The sequence below is a fragment of the Petromyzon marinus genome, chromosome 47 (genome assembly GCF_048934315.1).
Source record: "Petromyzon marinus isolate PM22_M1 ecotype Great Lakes invasive population chromosome 47, UKy_Petmar_22M1.pri1.0, whole genome shotgun sequence".
In the NCBI taxonomy this organism is placed as follows: Eukaryota; Metazoa; Chordata; class Hyperoartia; order Petromyzontiformes; family Petromyzontidae; genus Petromyzon; species Petromyzon marinus.
The window spans coordinates 12,148,155-12,166,795 of NC_133713.1; the positions used below are offsets into that span (position 1 = coordinate 12,148,155).

The following is an 18,641-nucleotide window of genomic DNA, read 5'->3' on the forward strand; positions in this document are numbered from 1 at the left end:
ACGCCGCCACGTTCCTGCTTCATTGCGTGCACTCTTATCACTGTGCCGCTCAGCCGCACAGCTCAAGAAAGTAGCCCGTCGCCGACCGCTCAGAAACAGTGTTGGTTGCGTCACGTGTAATAACGGTGCATGTTCCGCGTTACGACAAGTGTTCGCAAATGGAAGAACGTTATCGTGAAAGTGTTGTGTATGTAGAACTTCTTTCGCACTGTACATAGACAACCACGCTAAGCAGAGGTGTCTGAACACGAGTTAAGAAGCGAGGACCCACCGCAACGTGTATTTCATAAACCCAATTTTACAGATCGTGTAGGTCACTCGTCAGATAATTTTTTTTTACCAAACACGCCACCACGGCCCGACAGGCTGGGCCTTTCCTGTTTAGGGGGGACAATAATCGTGCAAACACTGGAAGCGGTCTTTCGGTGGTTTCCATTTGGATTTTTTTAATGCCAACAGATTTCATCGCGTCAGTACAAACACTCAGGGGGAAAGAAATCTCGCTCGTGTGCTGTGCTTATCACCGGCGGATTTTGCTTTTGGTGTGGTGGTGCTGGGGAGGGTTCACTAATTAAAGAGAGCTTTCGTGAGGTGGTTTAAAAATACTAATTTGACATTTTTTGCAAATGCAACAATCAGGAAAAAACCCACAGCACATTTATTGGCCAAATGACCATACCAAGCCACGTGCAGGAAGCCTGTCACATAAACAAATATAAAACAAGAAATACATCTCCTACAAATGACTTACAAAACACCAAGATTTCAGATGCAGCTGAAGATAGAAGCCCTAATCATGCAGCAACGACAGACAGCCATCAAAGATAATCAAGTTGATGTTACTTATTCACTTGTGTGTCTGCTGCATTGGCAGCCCTGCCACACAGAGACCGGTCATCTCTCTCTTGAACCTCAACTCAAATCACCGTCTGGGTCGTCGGGATTGAAATAATCGTGTCCTCCAGAGGCAGGAATGCGAGCACATGATGCCCGCTCTCGGCCTGCCGACTTTTTTCCTAAAGATGCCGTTCTAAAACGCACACATTTCGCCAGTGTTGCAGTCGTTTTTTGCCCGCTGCGCTTTTCGATTGTCAGCCATGGCCAACGTCAGTCAGTGAAGAGGGACGTACCAATGATTCCGGATGCCGAACGAATGCGTTATAAGGTCGCACTCATTACACACAAAATGCTTGCCACAAATGAACAACAATACCTTGCTGATCTCGTCAAGAAGCATAAACCATCATCACGCGAACTCCGGTCATCCTAACAGCAGGAGCTTTTGGCTGACCATCGAGCAAAGAGGATCACCGCATTGTGCGCTTTCAGATGCGCTTCTTCGGCCGTCTGGAACGCTCTTCCGCTTGATATGAAGAAGCCACTGGAGCTGTTTTTTTAAATCTCGATTGAAAACTCATTTCTTTGGTACTGTTTTTTATGTTTAGTTTGTTGCCCTTCCTCCGCATCTCCGATTAGCGCCGTATGCCTATGTATGGTGCGAAAGAAATTTAGCATACATAATACATCGTGGTTGCGAGTGATATCTGATCCAGTCTGGCACTATGCCCTTCAGCAACGTGCACTGACAAGCATGGTGAATGATAAAAAAAACCCATGACAGACCTAGAATCGGGAGGCCTTCACCCAGCAGTGTATTGACAAAGGGCTGGAAATTATTATTATTTTATTATCCGTGTGTTTTTACAATGTTGTTAATGGCACAACAAAACATAAACCGTTAACAGTGAGAATCCAGAGCCTGCACATCTGTACTACATTACCACTTGACGGACTAGTGAGATGTTTTCAGAGAAACACGAACATGCATCACCCAACTCCCATTCTGAACCGCTTGTGTCATCGCTACCAATCACCTCGGTTTACATTTTCTTTTGTCCCGAGGCTCTAAAATGCTGCATAGCAGGATCACACAAAACCAGGGGTGAGAATTCAATAAATATTTAAATATCCGGAACGATTGCACCGAGTGCAAGGCGGTAGATTCCTCCACCGGGCTGAGTCTTGTGACCTCTTGCTGCCGAAGAGCGTCGTACTCGTTCACGCGATAGGATTTTAATCGTGTATCCAGCCCGACCTTCACGACCTGCATCGCGTCAGCAGCAAGGCACTGCTCTATTCCATTCCAGGTAGCACTCCTGTGCTTCCTGGAAGCACAGCCACGAGGAGAGACAACGCAGAAATAATCTTGCCGTATGTGAACAAATCCCTCTTGCCTGTTCAAGGCACTATTCAGCTGCTGAGGCAAGCATTTATTTTCATCCTTTTTTTTACACGCATTTCTGCTTGTCGGCGTTTGCCAAAATCAAACGCACATGCTGTAGCAATTTCAGTTTTGCCCTTTTAGGCAATCGTTTTGTGTGGTGGCTTTGTCTCCGACACAATGGAACTCGCTCAACGCAGGCAACTTGTTTTTGACATATGGGGGTCAAACCTGGACTTGATCAAAAGCAGATCCGCAGAGGAGGTGATGAAGAGACAAGCCAGACAGCCCTCCCTCGTGCCATATCAGAGCAGGACTCATTCAAGGCCCTGTGTGCTTTGTCGTTGGAAAATTGGGTAGCGTTCCCAAATTTTCATACCACTTCCCACTTCATCTACATTCCAGTCAGCCCCACGCCCCAACCACTTAACCCTTTCCTTATTCCGAGACGTCTGCAAGTTGTAGGGTGCGTGTCCTGTCCACCGCTGAAACACGGAACGCGCAAGCGGTTAACGTTTAATTTTATTCAAAGGCATAGCGCCATTGTTTTCAAAACACACATTGTACTGTACTCACTGCAGAAAACCGTAGCGACACGACCGCATTATGATAGTTGGCGCCAAACTGTGCCACACGCCCTCTCGCATGGCCTTGTGGGAGCCTCGGTACGTCTTCTGACCTGAAGACGCACCGATAAAGTTACTTTATTTTAGTTTCACAGTGGTGCGTTATCAGAATGGGAAAGGGTAAACAATCATTACGGTACATTCCTCTTCAGGGAAAGGGTCGCCATGCTTGAGGTGGCTTGTGGATGGTCTGCTGCTCTGCTACTCAATCTGCCCAAATCATGTTTTTGTTCCGATTTTCTTTCATTATTTGAATGCGGTCACTTTGGGTACACTGACCAAGTGCGACACGGTTGCCTTGCCCAACTCGGCAATTGTCAAAGTTTCTCTGGCAAAATCGACCCTCGGGGTCGGCGCACGCCCGAGACAGACCGGTGAAGGAAACCGCGAGGATTTCCGTCGTGTCGCCGGGAGCTCACGAATTCATCCCACGTGTCTCCAGGAGGTGGCAGTTTGCACGCGGCAACGCCGCAAGGCGTCAATGCCCTGGGGTCAAGTAGACTGCTTGGCTGCTGCTCGTGCAAAATGCTGCCTTGCAGTCCACTCCTCGTCAAACCCCGCCAAAGCCACCAACACCGTGGCATCCCAACATCAACGAACAACGATGTGGAGATTGTGAGCACACCGCTGAACTCCTGGATTCGAATGAGAGCGTTGGTCACCCGAGATTAAAACAGGATTCTCGAATTGATCGAGTTGATGGTTTCAGCCCAGCCAACAATGACTGCACAAAAACACCCATCGTATTACTCGATCCAATTCATTTTTCCCCAAAGAAAGTCACACCCGAGTCTTTTCCAGGATTGTCCTCATCAGAATATTTGGCCAGTTCCAAATTAAGGAGCGTTTTGCTTGCTGTGGAAAACAAATAGGCAGGAGAAACCACGTGCCAAGTAGGAGACAACACTCAATAGTCTGCACAGATGGGTTCATGCCCCCCAGTATCGAGGCATTAACCCTGTAACAATGTCCCCCCCCCCCCCTTGCGATTCAATAACTTTCCACATTTCAGGGTCACGGTTCAAGTCACGCGGTCTTTTTTTGTTTTTCACCACATATCAGTGCACTGCAGCACTCCAGGCGGCTGCATGGGTCATGCAAATGCACCGAACATACAAATTTAATCGTTGATTTTTCACACGCACGATACGATGCATGTGTTGCAAGGCACAGGAAAGAAGGCTTCGATTCCGTGCGTGTCTAACATTATTGCAGTGAAATCAACTTCAAAAACAAAGAAAAGCGACAAGTCGTTACACCCTTAATGATGACAACGTCCACCCCCACACTCCCCCTCCCTCGCAGCCCAGCGGCTTTTTGGAGTCTCACAAATCCACGCAATCCGCCAGCCGTTGCCTCCACACTCCGGACCCTGAGGGCCTTCACACCACCATGGGGCTTGTGGTTTACACGAAGGCACCGCTGCTGCTGCTGCAGTGCGACAGCGCAAGCAACCAGCCGGTTGTTCCCCCTCCCCCCCCCACCACAACAGCTGCCCACCACAGAGCCACAAATCTATTGCTTTAGTAGCCGCGGGGGAGCGGTCAGAAACGACGCACATCTGCCTCGGAGAAATAAATCTGTTCCTCATCAGAGGCGCGAAAACCTGTGCGTGCCCACGTGTGCTACATACCGAGGCTATGAGCGAGCGACAAACGGCAAGGGTAAACACCTCGGCTTTTATATTTTCCAACGGTCAGACATCAACCGAACAAATCTACGTTCAAAATGTCGTTAATAATAGCGAGATATAATAACGTGAAACTGACTGTCCTTTGTCAATCGACTGCTGGATGGACGGCCTCAATCCGTTTTGGTCTTGATGGTTGTTTGGGCATACTCCACCACGCCGGTCAATGCGGGTTGGGGAACAGAGGGGAAGTCCAGGACTGGTTCCAAAATCACTTAATCACCGATGTTAGCTAAAGCCAGGAATATAACCCTGGTCACCGAGTTCAGAGCACGTGTTAACCACTCTGCTACTGTTCAACCCCACATTTGTATATAAATATATGACGAGATATTAAACAATTGTAGCGGTGGCGTTAACAGACTGCGCGACTAACAAGGTTCGTAAAAGTTTACGGCCAGCCTGAACAAGTTTTTTTACCTCCTTCCTAAACATGTCTTGACAGTGAATTATGTCGTCGTACAACAGATGATCCTTGGTGGGGGTCCAATTCAGGGTAAATTGGCAAAAAACCGTCCAGCGTATTTCACAACCCTTAAGCCTCCGCCGCACCGTCCGATTGGCAGATGGCTCCGTACGGTGCGAAAGAAGTTCAATATACAGTATGCACACAAAGGCCTCGGAGAGTGCACTGCTCGGATGAAAAGGTCCGTGTTCATTCACATCGTCTCTCGCGGATAACGAGCAACGCTCGCTCCTATCCGCGTCGACGACGACGGAAGCAGCGCTCGCTCCCGTTTGTGTCGACGACACGGCATGAAAACTGGATGGGCATGGTGCTAAGGAAGGCACAGCACCCCCCTGCTCACATTCCCGCATATTTATACTTGCTTCATTGCAATCTATGAAATAGCAACGTTTTAACTTTCACATCGAATATTAAAATATATTTTTCATCATAAAAATAAAATCTATCTTTATATAAACGACTTTTGCGTGTCAAAATAATAACTTTCCACGCAGACGCATTTGGCTTTCGAAGAATTTTGCAACGAAGATTCATCGCCTGCGACATTTATGCAATTTAAGCCACCTTGAAAGAGTTCTGTATTTTTTTTGTATATTTCCAAGAAACTACCCAGAAACACCGAGAGCGATCTTTCGCAGTGGGCCAAAGTCCGCATTTTTCGCACGAGCGAAGGGGGGGGGGGTGTGCAGGGCAGCCAAGCGGGGGATGCACACAAATAGGCTGTAACCAACAAGCACGTTCAGCAACCAGGTACCTTGGGAGGACACTTGAGTACCCAGAAGAATGCTCGCGGATGAGAGGCTGGTTGTAATTACCAGAGAAATGTGACGGTATTCGAATTGTAAATGTTGTGGGCTTACTCTCCAGCCCAACCGGTTATGCTGAACTAGTAACTAATTTTGACTTAAAGCTTTCGTGACTGCAGGAATTCATATTCTTTGGGTCTTTCGGTAAAGTAAAGTCGATAGGTTCAAAGAAAATAACAAAAAACTACGACGTTTATATCGCAACACAAGCGACGAACGCTTGTGTTGCGATCGAAACGTCGAGCAGTTTCCAGCAGTATCTCGGCTAGCTTGTGTTGCGATCGAAACGTTGTAGTTTTTTCTTATTTTCTTTGAACCCATCTATGTGACTTTACCGAAAGACCCAAATAATAGTAACTAATTGGCACGTTTTGGTTACCTGAAACCTTAATCGGCTGTGTCGGGTGGTGGTGGCGGGTTTAACGACGTATTTATATTTACGCGATCAAACTAAAAAAACCTCTATTATGGATAGGATAACACTCGGACAGGGATATGCATACAGAGCAGGTAGCCGGATGGCTCTGTGAACAGAGCATCAAGCCATCACCACCAAGGTCCTGTATTCGAATGTGGGTTTTAGCCACCCATCAATAAACCAGGTTCTCAAGTGTAGTAAGTTGATGGTCTCATTCCGGTCACAAAACACATTTCTCATATGAAATTTGGTTTCACCGTAATATGGCTAAATTCCTAACTGCCATGTGACAAAATTATTGGTAGCATGAAATTCCAAATGGATAATTTTTCCTGTGAATATGACACTAATAATATCATAACATTATTTTAATTACTCTTTGACAGAGTATATATGTTGTTTGTCTCTTAACTGTGATTCTTAAATACGTTGTTAGTTGTAACGTTAGGTTAGAAACACTTAGCCTGTGCTCTCCAGTTATCTGGGTGGAAAGTGGGGCTAAGTTTTGCCCAATCCTGGCCAGCTGGCTCAAAAACTTAAGAAAGGAAAAAATACACATACATGTGTAATGACAGAGTGGCACCTGCTGGCCTGGAAGGGGAATCACGGGTACAGGCACGGTGAAGTAACAACTAATCAGAGAGGGAGGTGTACCTGGGGTAAAGGTTCCACGAGAGAGCGTGTGTAGCCAGTCGGGGGGTTAATAACTCGTGTTGTACTCAATGTGAGGAAGAACCAGTGTTGGCTTGTGTTGTGCCCAGTGTGAGTTATAAAGAAGTACCCTCTACACAACGTGTCGCGGAAGTCGCTCATTACACATATAAAACAACAGTGGGCTACATGTCATTAATTATATAATTGTTAATATAATGCCGTCCCGTATGGTTTGAGGTTCAATTGATGAAGAGGAGTCTTTTCTCAATCCTCACCACAACACAGATAAGCACTCGATATACACAAGGACCTCGCAATTCCAATTTGTTCGCATGCATCAGAAGTGACGCCAACTACTGTGGCATTCCTTCCCCAAGACTGGAAACGATTCTTAAACAGATCGTGTTTTGCACAACTACTAGGAGGGGGGGGGGGTGTTGGCCACCAAACAAAGCAAGAACTTCTCACGAGATTCCTCTTTGGGACGCGGCGGACGACGACATTCGATTTTCGGTGGAGAACCTCCAGGGGCGCTGGCTCAGCAGCCTGGCGTGGTGATTAGAAATCAAAGCCAGCTGCGAGCTTCTGCAGATTTCTAAAAAACCCTCCCCACCCACTATCCCTGCTGAACGTGCACTTGATTCGGCAGCGGAAAGCGCGTTCCAAAAATTCGCTGCTGTGTCTAGAGATAGATGGCGTGCAGCGGTTAGCGCACTGCACTTTGTAGCTGCAGGCCCGGGTTTGATCACGGCTCACATCAGCAGTGAGTGATGTCTCAGCCAAAGCTCTCCTTCACAAACCTGCATGAACACCGGCACGGTGAAGTATGGCAAACTACGCCCATGTGACAAAGCATTAGGACTTCATCAAGCAGTTGACTGAGAAAGAGCTTTACAATATCATTATATATTAAAACAAACTAAAGCTGCTTTTTTTTTACCAGGTAAGCCCTACCGACCTATATAGCTCTTTTTCAGAAGCAGCCTGGCCACATATGGTAGCTCAACGAAGTGGCTTATCACCACTTGGGAAATTTATAGCAGCAAAGAAATGCCTCTGGCAAGTCCTACCTTGTCCCTCAAGTGGAGAGAAGTTGGAAATCAGTATAAATCAGCAACTGAGAAAGTGTTCTATAAAAGCTGCTATAGCAGCTTGCAAACATCTGCACATTCCTCATATGTTCACACGTCTTGTTTATATTGAAATAAAAAACATAAAGATGGCAGTGTGTACATAAGAGTATATATACATACATTACACCAACATTCTGGTATGTCCAGGAAGTTCCCATTTGGGTTGTATTTTTACTCGAGACAAATTGAGTTTACACAACTCAAATTATTTGTTTAGTAAACTGTTAGGAATCACATGACAAATTTATAAACCAACACGTGGTTACTTCACAAGCTGCAGGCCATTCACGCACACCACCTCGTAAATGTGAATAATTCACAAGCGGCCACAGGGACAGTGGTGTACAGTCAGGTTCAGAAGCTACTTTCCACCTTCATTTCACAATGCCAGCGCGTTCCAAATGGCCAGCGTGATTTAGAGCTGACAGAGTTAAAGGAGCTGAGGATTAAATCAGAGCCTGACACACACAAGAGGGGAAAGAGAAAAAAATGCACGCACCAACTAGACAAAAGTGGGACTGAAGTTGCACAATTCTTTTTCAAATTGAATCTCCCACATAGGGTGCGCTAAGACATCCAATTTCCCTGCTGCACAATAGGTATGGACATGGCAAAGGGCTTTATCAAAAGCTACCAAATGCCCCCCCCCCCCCACCGCGTGCGGTCAAACCATTCTGCAAGGCGTGAGCTGGCTACTGCTGCGGAGGGGGGTGGGGGTTTGGCCACAAGGAAACGCGATACTTTGCGCCTATTCTAAGAGCAGCGTTGCCCCGCGCTGTCTGTAGGAGGGGACGAGAGACGGCTGCGAAGAACACTAGGGCAGGAAAAAAGGCACGCGCGGGGGCGGGCGCAACGTGGATGGACAAAAATAATTTACGCGAAAAGTTAAACAAAGCATTTACTACTCGAAGCGATCAATCCACCCAAGTGCAACACGGCGAGGTAAAGAAAATTCGCGCAACATCGATCTTGTTGTAGCGTTGAATGTTTTTACTTTTAAACTGTAACGTGAAATGGGAGGTGTGTTATTGCAGTTGAAAAAAAAATGACCCGACTAACGCGGACCTAAGTGCATCGTGGGTGCTAGGACAAATAGACGAGAAACACGGATGTAGACGAGAAATAGGGAACAGAAGCTGATGAGTGTACCCAGAAGCATGGAGAGGATGCACACTTGAATTTGCACTGAGCAACATAAATAAGAAGACATCAATTCGGGAACATACCAAAGTTAAAAAAACATTCGACAAGAAAATTCCACAGGCTTCAGCAAGACACATCACTCTAAGTAAGGCACGGTGGTCATTAGCCAAAACGAAAGACAGAGTGACAGCAAAAGGAGAGAACGCGTCCGAGAGTTCATCCATGACAGAGGTGGTGGAGCTTTGAAATCAGCTCAGGTGGGGGAAAATTGTTACACTGCTGGCCAACAGCAACTGCCCCAACAGTCTGTTAAGGAGTCTATCAAGGCTATAAGGGGGATCTTTGTCTCTGCTAGATTGCATGACCCATGACTTGGACGGGCCTTCTTCATCCAACAGTGGATCGATCATGGATGACGATGATGATGACGGTGATGACCCACGTAACAGTAGAATTCGCATTGCGTTATGGTTACTCGTACGAGATGGTCATGTGAGTCCGAGAGTCAGAATGAAGGAAACGCACGACACTGAACAACACTCGCTATGGAGGAAGGTCACCAGTCCTATTTATTTAACTAAAAAATTTCGCTGCAGAATTCGCCTTGGCAGGGCTCATGAGAAGCATCTGTGAGCCGAAGGGAAATGGAAAGAGGGAGACAAGGGCACCTGTTCCAATCCTCTCCTTCTCTACGACTCCCTCTGCCCCCACACATCGACTTGTCCTCCTGTTTCCCCTTTTTTAGCGAAACGATATGCGGGATTTGAGACGACGTCACGAGCGATGGAAGAAAATGGATTGTCGACGCGGTACGGCGAGCAGCGATAAAACACGCGGCTTCGGCGCCACCGTTGGAAGCCGAAGAAGGGTTGCAGCACTCGGCAAAGCGGTCGACGAAATCCAAGAAAGTTTCGTGAGAAATTGACACCTTGGGTATGTGTGCAGAGCCTCATGAGGGCCAGACTTCCCACCTTCAGAGCAATGCAGAAGCTCCAAAAGATAAGAAGTTCAAATGAAGTTTAAAAAAGGGCTATGTGCACCGCCGCAGATTTCTAACCCCTCTTAATCGCGAACCTACTCTCGAGGGAGAATGCGCGATCGGAAGGAGCCCATTACTTGGACAGGAAGCCACTCTGCGAGAAGCACAAAATAGGTTGGGCAAAATTCAGAGCGCAAGAGAGTGTGGGCACTGCAGCCAAAGTGAATGGAAAAAAAACAGAACACGGTCTGGAAATTTAACCCTTCCATCGCCTAATCGGTCCACGCGAAGTGACCCGTTAAGTGAACAGGGACTCAAAGTTTACCCACAGGATGAGCCTGCCTAGAAGGAAAGTTAACAAACACATTAGTACCGCTTCCTGGAGAAACTTTGACGTTCATTATTTAATTAATGGGCAAATGAATGAACGGATGGCAAAACAGATGAAAGACAACAATGCCAAGTCATAAGCATGGGCACACACGGCTGGACAGGACTCACCTCCGTGACATCCATGACCTTGATGGCTGCCAGCTGTCCTGTCTTCACATGACGCCCCTGGGAACGGGCAGAGGAGGAGCACAAGATTAGACGATCACTCAAATCTCATGCAAGCAGAAACCTCTGAATAAAACATTTCATTATTACAATTTTGGCCTGCCACACTGCTGTACTACTCTTAACAATAGTCAAATCGTTGGCACAAGACATCTTTGCTCACCGCAAGCGCCGAGGATTAACGAGAGCACGATATCACGCACTGGCAGGACAGAGGCGTCTTTAGCATTAACGTCACCAGCAAAACTCACGTTGACTTGCTGCGCACCTGGGCACCTCGATTAACGATGCACAATACCGCGTTCGAGCAAAGGGTGTCCGCTGCTTTACCTCGGGAGGGATGGCCCATGCTTCGGAACAAAAACAGCGGCACTTGCACAATTTATACAACCCCAAAGGCAGATGGAATGTTGGGAATTGACACCAAAAGCAAACGGGCAGCAACTGCTTAAATAAATACATCTCTTCTTGTGGTACCTGGCTTATGTTATGTGTGCCCGTAAAGATTCAAGCAAATGGCTGTTTAAAGTCAAGGGACAGCCATGGATTGGCTTTGTGACCCCTCCGTGGACCCCTGGGGATAAGTCACGAGGGTGTCACGTGCTGGAGGCGACCCCCGCAGCATCAGATGTTGCCGCACTACTTGGCCAAGAGGCACGGGGGTGTCAAAGCGCTCGTTCGGACGCCACGCTGCCGCCCCCCACGCCGGGGCAGTCTTCACCGCGCGCCGCAAAGTCGCACAAACGCGATTATCTCTCTTTCAGCGTCGTCCGTGAAGGGTTTTAATAACGAGGAAGCGTCGTGTGCCTCCGGTGCACATCGCCGTAACGACCTAGAACGCCGCCCCCCCTCACATTTGAATTCGGTCATTTGTGCAAATGTCTGCAGCTGAACGTCGCATGCGGTTGTTCCTCGACTCCATTTTTAAAATGCGTGCCCCACTCCGCCCCCCCATGCCCCCCCATGACCCCCCCTCCCCCACGCAAAAAACCAGAGCGAAATTCAAGACACGTCAATTTCACTTTGCCAACGTGCGATAGCGCTCTACGCGTTACCTTTTTTGTTCAAGAACACGTTCGTTTAAGCAGAAGACGTTTCTCGTGTAACAGATTAATTTGTTCATTTTGTGTCCATTATACCAACTTAGTCAGATTACTGACGACCATGTGGGCACAGACCCGAATGTGCACGGTCAGTAATGGTGCTTAAAACTTCTGCTGTGCATGGCTTGTCGATTAAAGAGATAATAATTTAAACAATTTTTTTTAACAATCAGTGCTGTTGCCAAAATGAGTCATTCAAGTTTGGAAAGATGTTAAAACAAACAATTTGCCCTGCTGGAGTGGGGGGGTAGGAACAGAACTCTTCTTTAGGCAAGTGCAAACTCAACAAGTGACTTCTATCCCAGCATCCTCTCCTGATTTAGTGGGCCCAATTTTGTACGCAGATCTGTCTCGCTCCCTAGGGACGGGGGGGGGGGTGTAGGAAGTGGCTGTCTGCCCAGCCCGTGAAATATTTTGGCGGTGATCCGTAAAACCCCCCAAAAAATATATCTTTCCCAAGTTCCCAGTATCAAGTGACAGCGCTGCTTTGCAACTTGATTCTTCTGTTCATCGTTTGGATTTGTCGTGCGATCAAGGCGAAGAGCAAAGGTGCATGTCAGCAAATCCCAGCGGAAAATAAAACTGCCACACGTCACAATGAACGAGACATTTTCTTCAAACATCCTCAACCATTGTCCACCACCAACAACCACACAAAATTGTATACTTGATAATATATCATATTTGATTGACAATATTTCACAGCCTGTTTTTCCAATCCACCACTGGATGAAGGCCTCCTCATGCCGTGTCAGTCGTGAGGGGTTGTTTGACCATACTTCACCATCATGGGCAGGTTGGTAAAAGGGGGGGAAGGGGGGTGCTATGCCCAGGGCTAAGTCTGATGTCACTTGCCACTCATGTTCGCACCATGGCTGGGAATCAAACTCAGGTCGCCATGCTCAAAGCACGGTGCAGCTAACCAATTGCGTCTGCGTTCCACGCGACGGTTAAATTGTACACGACCAATTGAAATCGAGGTATACAAATGCCACGTGGCTTAAGGGCAATGAGGGCACAAGCTAAAGTATTCAGCCAGACACACCAATCAGAAAGCGGAGTACTGCAGTGAGTGTGACCATTTCATTGAGTCAGGATCAATCCACTGCTGGACGAAGGCATCTCCCCCACTAAGCCATCGCAATCTCTCACGATCGTAATAACCCACCCAGCAGCTGCATACACGAGCCCATTCCGCTGCTCCACCTGCCCGGTGGATGACCTCGCAGGTGAGTTTTCCATCCATGAAGGACATCTCAGCTGCTTACAATTGGCCGCAAATATTAATCAACTGCTAAAATAAACAGTTGTCGAAATACCAAATGCAAAACAAAAAACACAATAAAACAGGATATACAAGCATGATGTCGGTATGTTATTATTAATTGCTAAAAAGCATGTGTGCAAACATCCAAGGACACTGCCGAGGATATTAGTGTGCATCCAAAAATAGACCCAAATCTGTCGCACTTCTCAAAACCCTGCCGCACTCCCGAGTGCCCAAATTTAACTCTGGCGGCTTCATCTTTTATGTACGCTGCCAAAGTGAGTGCAGAGCCATTAAGCTACTTCTTTACCACCCCCACCACTGCCACCCGCAGTTCATTTTACCCAGCATTCCCTGCTACGGAGAGGTCGATGTGGGGTCACAGCCACCACGATTCTGCATCTTCCGGGCACTCAGACCCGACAAAACATAAACAAAGATCCACCCCTCCTGTAGCCTTGACAGGCTGTTTGGGGCAAAAGTGCTGTTAGCGAGCACCTATGAAGTTCGGCACAATGCATGACGAGGGGGGTGCACCACCACATTCTACTGCGTTCATCCCCCCCAGTGTGTGCGTTTACATTCCACACACAGGTAATAGTTTAAAGGCAGACCCACGACCGGTTTTAATAACCACCACTGATACGCTTAGCCTTGGCCTACAAGCGAAAGTCGGGCCGCCGTGTTCGAAGAGCAGTGCGCCAACCACTGTGCCACCACTCCATCCATACGCACGTGTCTATGACCCAATTTTCCTTCACATGCACGATTGTCACATTTCAGAAGCTACGCAGGGTGTGGGCCTGGATAGTGCTTGGACATTGTATAACTGGGCTGCGAGTTGGCCAGAAGGCGGCACAGCAATTGGGCGTCGCCTCCTTAGCGCTGCAGTGGGTTCCTCTCTGGGTGCTGCAGTGGGTTCCTCTCTGGGTGCTGCAGTGGGTTCCTCTCTGGGTGCTGCAGTGGGTTCCTCTCTGGGTGCTGCAGTGGGTTCCTCTCTGGGTGCTGCAGTGGGTTCTCTCTCTGGGTGCTGCAGTGGGATCTCTCTCTGGGTGCTGCAGTGGGTTCTCTCTCTGGGTGCTACAGTGGGTTCTCTCTGGGTGCTGCAGTGGGTTCTCTCTCTGGGTGCTGCAGTGGGTTCTCTCTGGGTGCTGCAGTGAGTTCTCTCTGGGTGCTGCAGTGGGTTCTCTCTCTGGGTGCTGCAGTGGGATCTCTCTCTGGGTGCTGCAGTGGGATCTCTCTCTGGGTGCTGCAGTGGGTTCTCTCTCTGGGTGCTGCAGTGGGTTCTCTCTCTGGGTGCTGCAGTGGGATCTCTCTCTGGGTGCTGTAGTGGGTTCTCTCTCTGGGTGCTGCAGTGAGTTCTCTCTCTGGGTGCTGCAGTGAGTTCTCTCTCTGGGTGCTGCAGTGAGTTCTCTCTCTGGGTGCTGCAGTGGGTTCTCTCTGGGTGCTGCAGTGGGATCTCTCTCTGGGTGCTGCAGTGGGTTCTCTCTTGGTGCTGCAGTGAGTTATCTCTCTGGGTGCTGCAGTGGGATCTCTCTCTGGGTGCTACAGTGGGTTCTCTCTCTGGGTGCTACAGTGGGTTCTCTCTCTGGGTGCTGCAGTGGGATCTCTCTCTGGGTGCTGCAGTGAGTTCTCTCTCTGGGTGCTGCAGTGGGTTCTCTCTGGGTGCTACAGTGGGTTCTCTCTGGGTGCTGCAGTGGTTCTCTCTCTGGGTGCTGCAGTGGGTTCTCTCTCTGGGTGCTGCAGTGGTTCTCTCTCTGGGTGCTGCAGTGGGTTCTCTCTCTGGGTGCTGCAGTGGGTTCCTCTCTGGGTGCTGCAGTGGGATCTCTCTCTGGGTGCTGCAGTGGGTACTCTCTCTGGGTGCTGCAGTGGTTCCTCTCTGGGTGCTGCAGTGGGTTCTCTCTGGGTGCTGCAGTGGGTACTCTCTGGGTGCTGCAGTGGGTTCCTCTCTTGGTGCTGCAGTGGGTACTCTCTGGGTGCTGCAGTGGGTTCCTCTCTGGGTGCTGCAGTGGTTCTCTCTCTGGGTGCTGCAGTGAGTTCTCTCTCTGGGTGCTGCAGTGGTTCTCTCTCTGGGTGCTGCAGTGGGATCTCTCTCTGGGTGCTGCAGTGGGTTCTCTCTCTGGGTGCTGCAGTGGGTTCTCTCTCTGGGTGCTGCAGTGGGTTCTCTCTCTGGGTGCTGCAGTGGGTTCCTCTCTGGGTGCTACAGTGGGTTCCTCTCTGGGTGCTACAGTGGGTTCTCTCTGGGTGCTGCAGTGAGTTCTCTCTGGGTGCTGCAGTGGGTTCTCTCTCTGGGTGCTGCAGTGGGATCTCTCTCTGGGTGCTGCAGTGGGTTCTCTCTCTGGGTGCTGCAGTGGGTTCTCTCTCTGGGTGCTGCAGTGGGATCTCTCTCTGGGTGCTACAGTGGGTTCCTCTCTGGGTGCTACAGTGGGTTCTCTCTCTGGGTGCTGCAGTGGGTTCTCTCTGGGTGCTGCAGTGGGTTCTCTCTCTGGGTGCTACAGTGGGTTCTCTCTCTGGGTGCTGCAGTGGGTTCTCTCTCTGGGTGCTACAGTGGGTTCTCTCTCTCTGGGTGCTGCAGTGGGTTCTCTCTGGGTGCTGCAGTGGGTTCTCTCTCTGGGTGCTGCAGTGGGTTCTCTCTCTGGGTGCTGCAGTGGGTTCTCTCTCTGGGTGCTGCAGTGGGATCCCTCTCTTGGTGCTGCAGTGAGTTCTCTCTGGGTGCTGCAGTGGGTTCTCTCTCTGGGTGCTGTAGTGGGTTCTCTCTCTGGGTGCTGCAGTGAGTTCTCTCTCTGGGTGCTGCAGTGGGTTCTCTCTGGGTGCTGCAGTGGGATCTCTCTCTGGGTGCTGCAGTGGGTTCTCTCTTGGTGCTGCAGTGAGTTATCTCTCTGGGTGCTGCAGTGGGATCTCTCTCTGGGTGCTGCAGTGGGTTCTCTCTTGGTGCTGCAGTGAGTTCTCTCTCTGGGTGCTGCAGTGGGATCTCTCTCTTGGTGCTGCAGTGAGTTCTCTCTGGGTGCTGCAGTGGGTTCTCTCTCTGGGTGCTGTAGTGGGTTCTCTCTCTGGGTGCTGCAGTGAGTTCTCTCTCTGGGTGCTGCAGTGGGTTCTCTCTGGGTGCTGCAGTGGGATCTCTCTGGGTGCTGCAGTGAGTTCTCTCTTGGTGCTGCAGTGAGTTCTCTCTCTGGGTGCTGCAGTGGGATCTCTCTCTGGGTGCTGCAGTGGGTTCTCTCTTGGTGCTGCAGTGAGTTCTCTCTCTGGGTGCTGCAGTGGGATCTCTCTCTGGGTGCTGCAGTGAGTTCTCTCTTGGTGCTGCAGTGAGTTCTCTCTCTGGGTGCTACAGTGGGTTCTCTCTCTGGGTGCTGCAGTGGGTTCTCTCTCTGGGTGCTGCAGTGGGTTCTCTCTCTGGGTGCTGCAGTGGGTTCTCTCTGGGTGCTACAGTGGGTTCTCTCTGGGTGCTGCAGTGGGTTCTCTCTCTGGGTGCTGCAGTGGGTTCTCTCTCTGGGTGCTACAGTGGGATCTCTCTCTGGGTGCTGCAGTGGGTTCTCTCTCTGGGTGCTGCAGTGGGTTCTCTCTCTGGGTGCTGCAGTGAGTTCTCTCTCTGGGTGCTGCAGTGGTTCCTCTCTGGGTGCTACAGTGGGTTCTCTCTCTGGGTGCTGCAGTGGGTTCTCTCTCTGGGTGCTACAGTGAGTTCTCTCTCTGGGTGCTGCAGTGATTCCTCTCTGGGTGCTACAGTGGGTTCCTCTCTGGGTGCTACAGTGGGTTCCTCTCTGGGTGCTACAGTGGGTTCTCTCTGGGTGCTGCAGTGAGTTCTCTCTGGGTGCTGCAGTGGGTTCTCTCTCTGGGTGCTGCAGTGGGATCTCTCTCTGGGTGCTGCAGTGGGTTCTCTCTCTGGGTGCTGCAGTGGGATCTCTCTCTGGGTGCTGCAGTGGGTTCTCTCTCTGGGTGCTGCAGTGGGTTCTCTCACTGGGTGCTGCAGTGGGTTCTCTCTCTGGGTGCTGCAGTGGGTTCTCTCTCTGGGTGCTGCAGTGGGCTCTCTCTGGGTGCTGCAGTGGCTACTCTCTCTCTCGGTATGATTTAGAACATCTTTCCAATGATTGCTTTATTAAACTAATTTTCAATAGTACAGTATATTTATCCAAGTAGTGATATACCAAACTTTCACAGCAGCTTATTTCCCTTCACACCAGCGTTTGTTAACTCCCCCCCCCCCGTGCCGGTCCTTCACGTTGCTGCACGGTACTTTTGTAAAATCCCCTCTCCCTCCCCCCCGTGTTGTTACTCCGAGCATTTTTATGCTAATTCCTTTGTCAAAGTGTTTTACTTCCTCCCACACAGCTTAAAGGACGCGACCTGGGCTGGACTGTCTTCATTTCAACGCTGTCCTCGTGACAGTACGGTTCCCTTCACCTGATGAAGGCCACTTGTGTTGTGGCCGAAATGTCGTGATTTTTGTTGTATTATTTTTTTACCTACGTGACTTTACCGAATAGAACCAAAGAGTATGGATCATTGCAGTCACGAAAGCTTCAAATCTAGAATTGGGAGTGTCGTGCTGCCAGCTATGGCTGCAGTTTTTTGTCGTACGTGTTATGTATATCGTTTATTGTAAAATCAGTTCCTATGATTACTGTTGTTACATTGTTTTTATAGCTTTATTTTGGTGATTCGAAAACATATGGTTAATCTAAATTGTCTTATGATTGTTGTTGGCTTGCACCACATTGATTTGTGCACACAGCGTTTTAATACTTTTTTTGTGCGGAATATTTGCTGGTTTATTCCAGGATGTCTCTGTTATGCGTTGTCGCTTTAAGATGTTCTGTGTTCAAATTTTGTTTGTTGCGGTTGCACCCGACTTAAGAGCCGCATGGTTCACAGGGGTATACCTAATAAATTAAACTTGAAACTTCCACTAAAAGAAACGACGTCCATTAAATATAAACAGTGATTAACACTCTGCTCAGCAAAAGAGGCTGAAAAGTCACCCTGCTGCATACTTCTGTGATTAGGCAGTGTTAATAACTAATGTGATAAGAGAATTGTCTTTGTAGTGATCATTGTTGAACCTTCAAGCAGAGAACAATATTGACATGAAATAACCCCGTGTTGCCAGATTCAGCAGATGCTGTATAATGGGTAACCATGGTGCTTATTTAACTAGATCAGAGGATGCTGGACAAAGTTAATTGGATTTTGAAATTTTACCATTTTCAAGTCCTTCCAGCAAGTCTTCAGCCCCCAGGTTATTTGCGTACCAGGCTAAATTTGCCGTTTGCGCGCGTGCCAATCACATTTAGCACCGCTGCGGAGCTAACTACGAGCAACTTTCCTCATGTCACCTTTGCTCACATGCAAGCTTAACGAAAACATTACAACAGGATTATCAGTCACAACCTCTCCACTGCTGAACGATCGTCCCAACCTGTCGTCAAAGCTCTCTCACCATCTTGTGATGCGACAATCCATCCAGCACCTGTACATGAGCCCATTGTATTAATTGTTCCATCTCCAGAGTAGAAGTCCTATCAGGCAAGTTCCCTCCATTAGAGATGTCACTTCTTGTCGGCGTCTATGTTCACCATCGAC

The 18,641-nt window shown here is 48.9% G+C and overlaps 1 protein-coding gene across 3 annotated transcripts in view; it reads right to left on the bottom strand.

Annotated features, from left to right (window-relative positions):
- The window catches only part of LOC116952441 (mitogen-activated protein kinase kinase kinase kinase 4-like), a 120,868-nt gene that overhangs the window by 52,528 nt on the left and 49,699 nt on the right, over positions 1-18,641 (bottom strand). For all 3 annotated transcript variants that reach the window (XM_076074408.1, XM_032971777.2, XM_076074407.1), the window contains exon 3: positions 10,641-10,697. In XM_076074408.1, the coding sequence (XP_075930523.1) occupies positions 10,641-10,697 (57 nt within the window). The remainder of the gene's footprint in view (positions 1-10,640; positions 10,698-18,641) is intronic.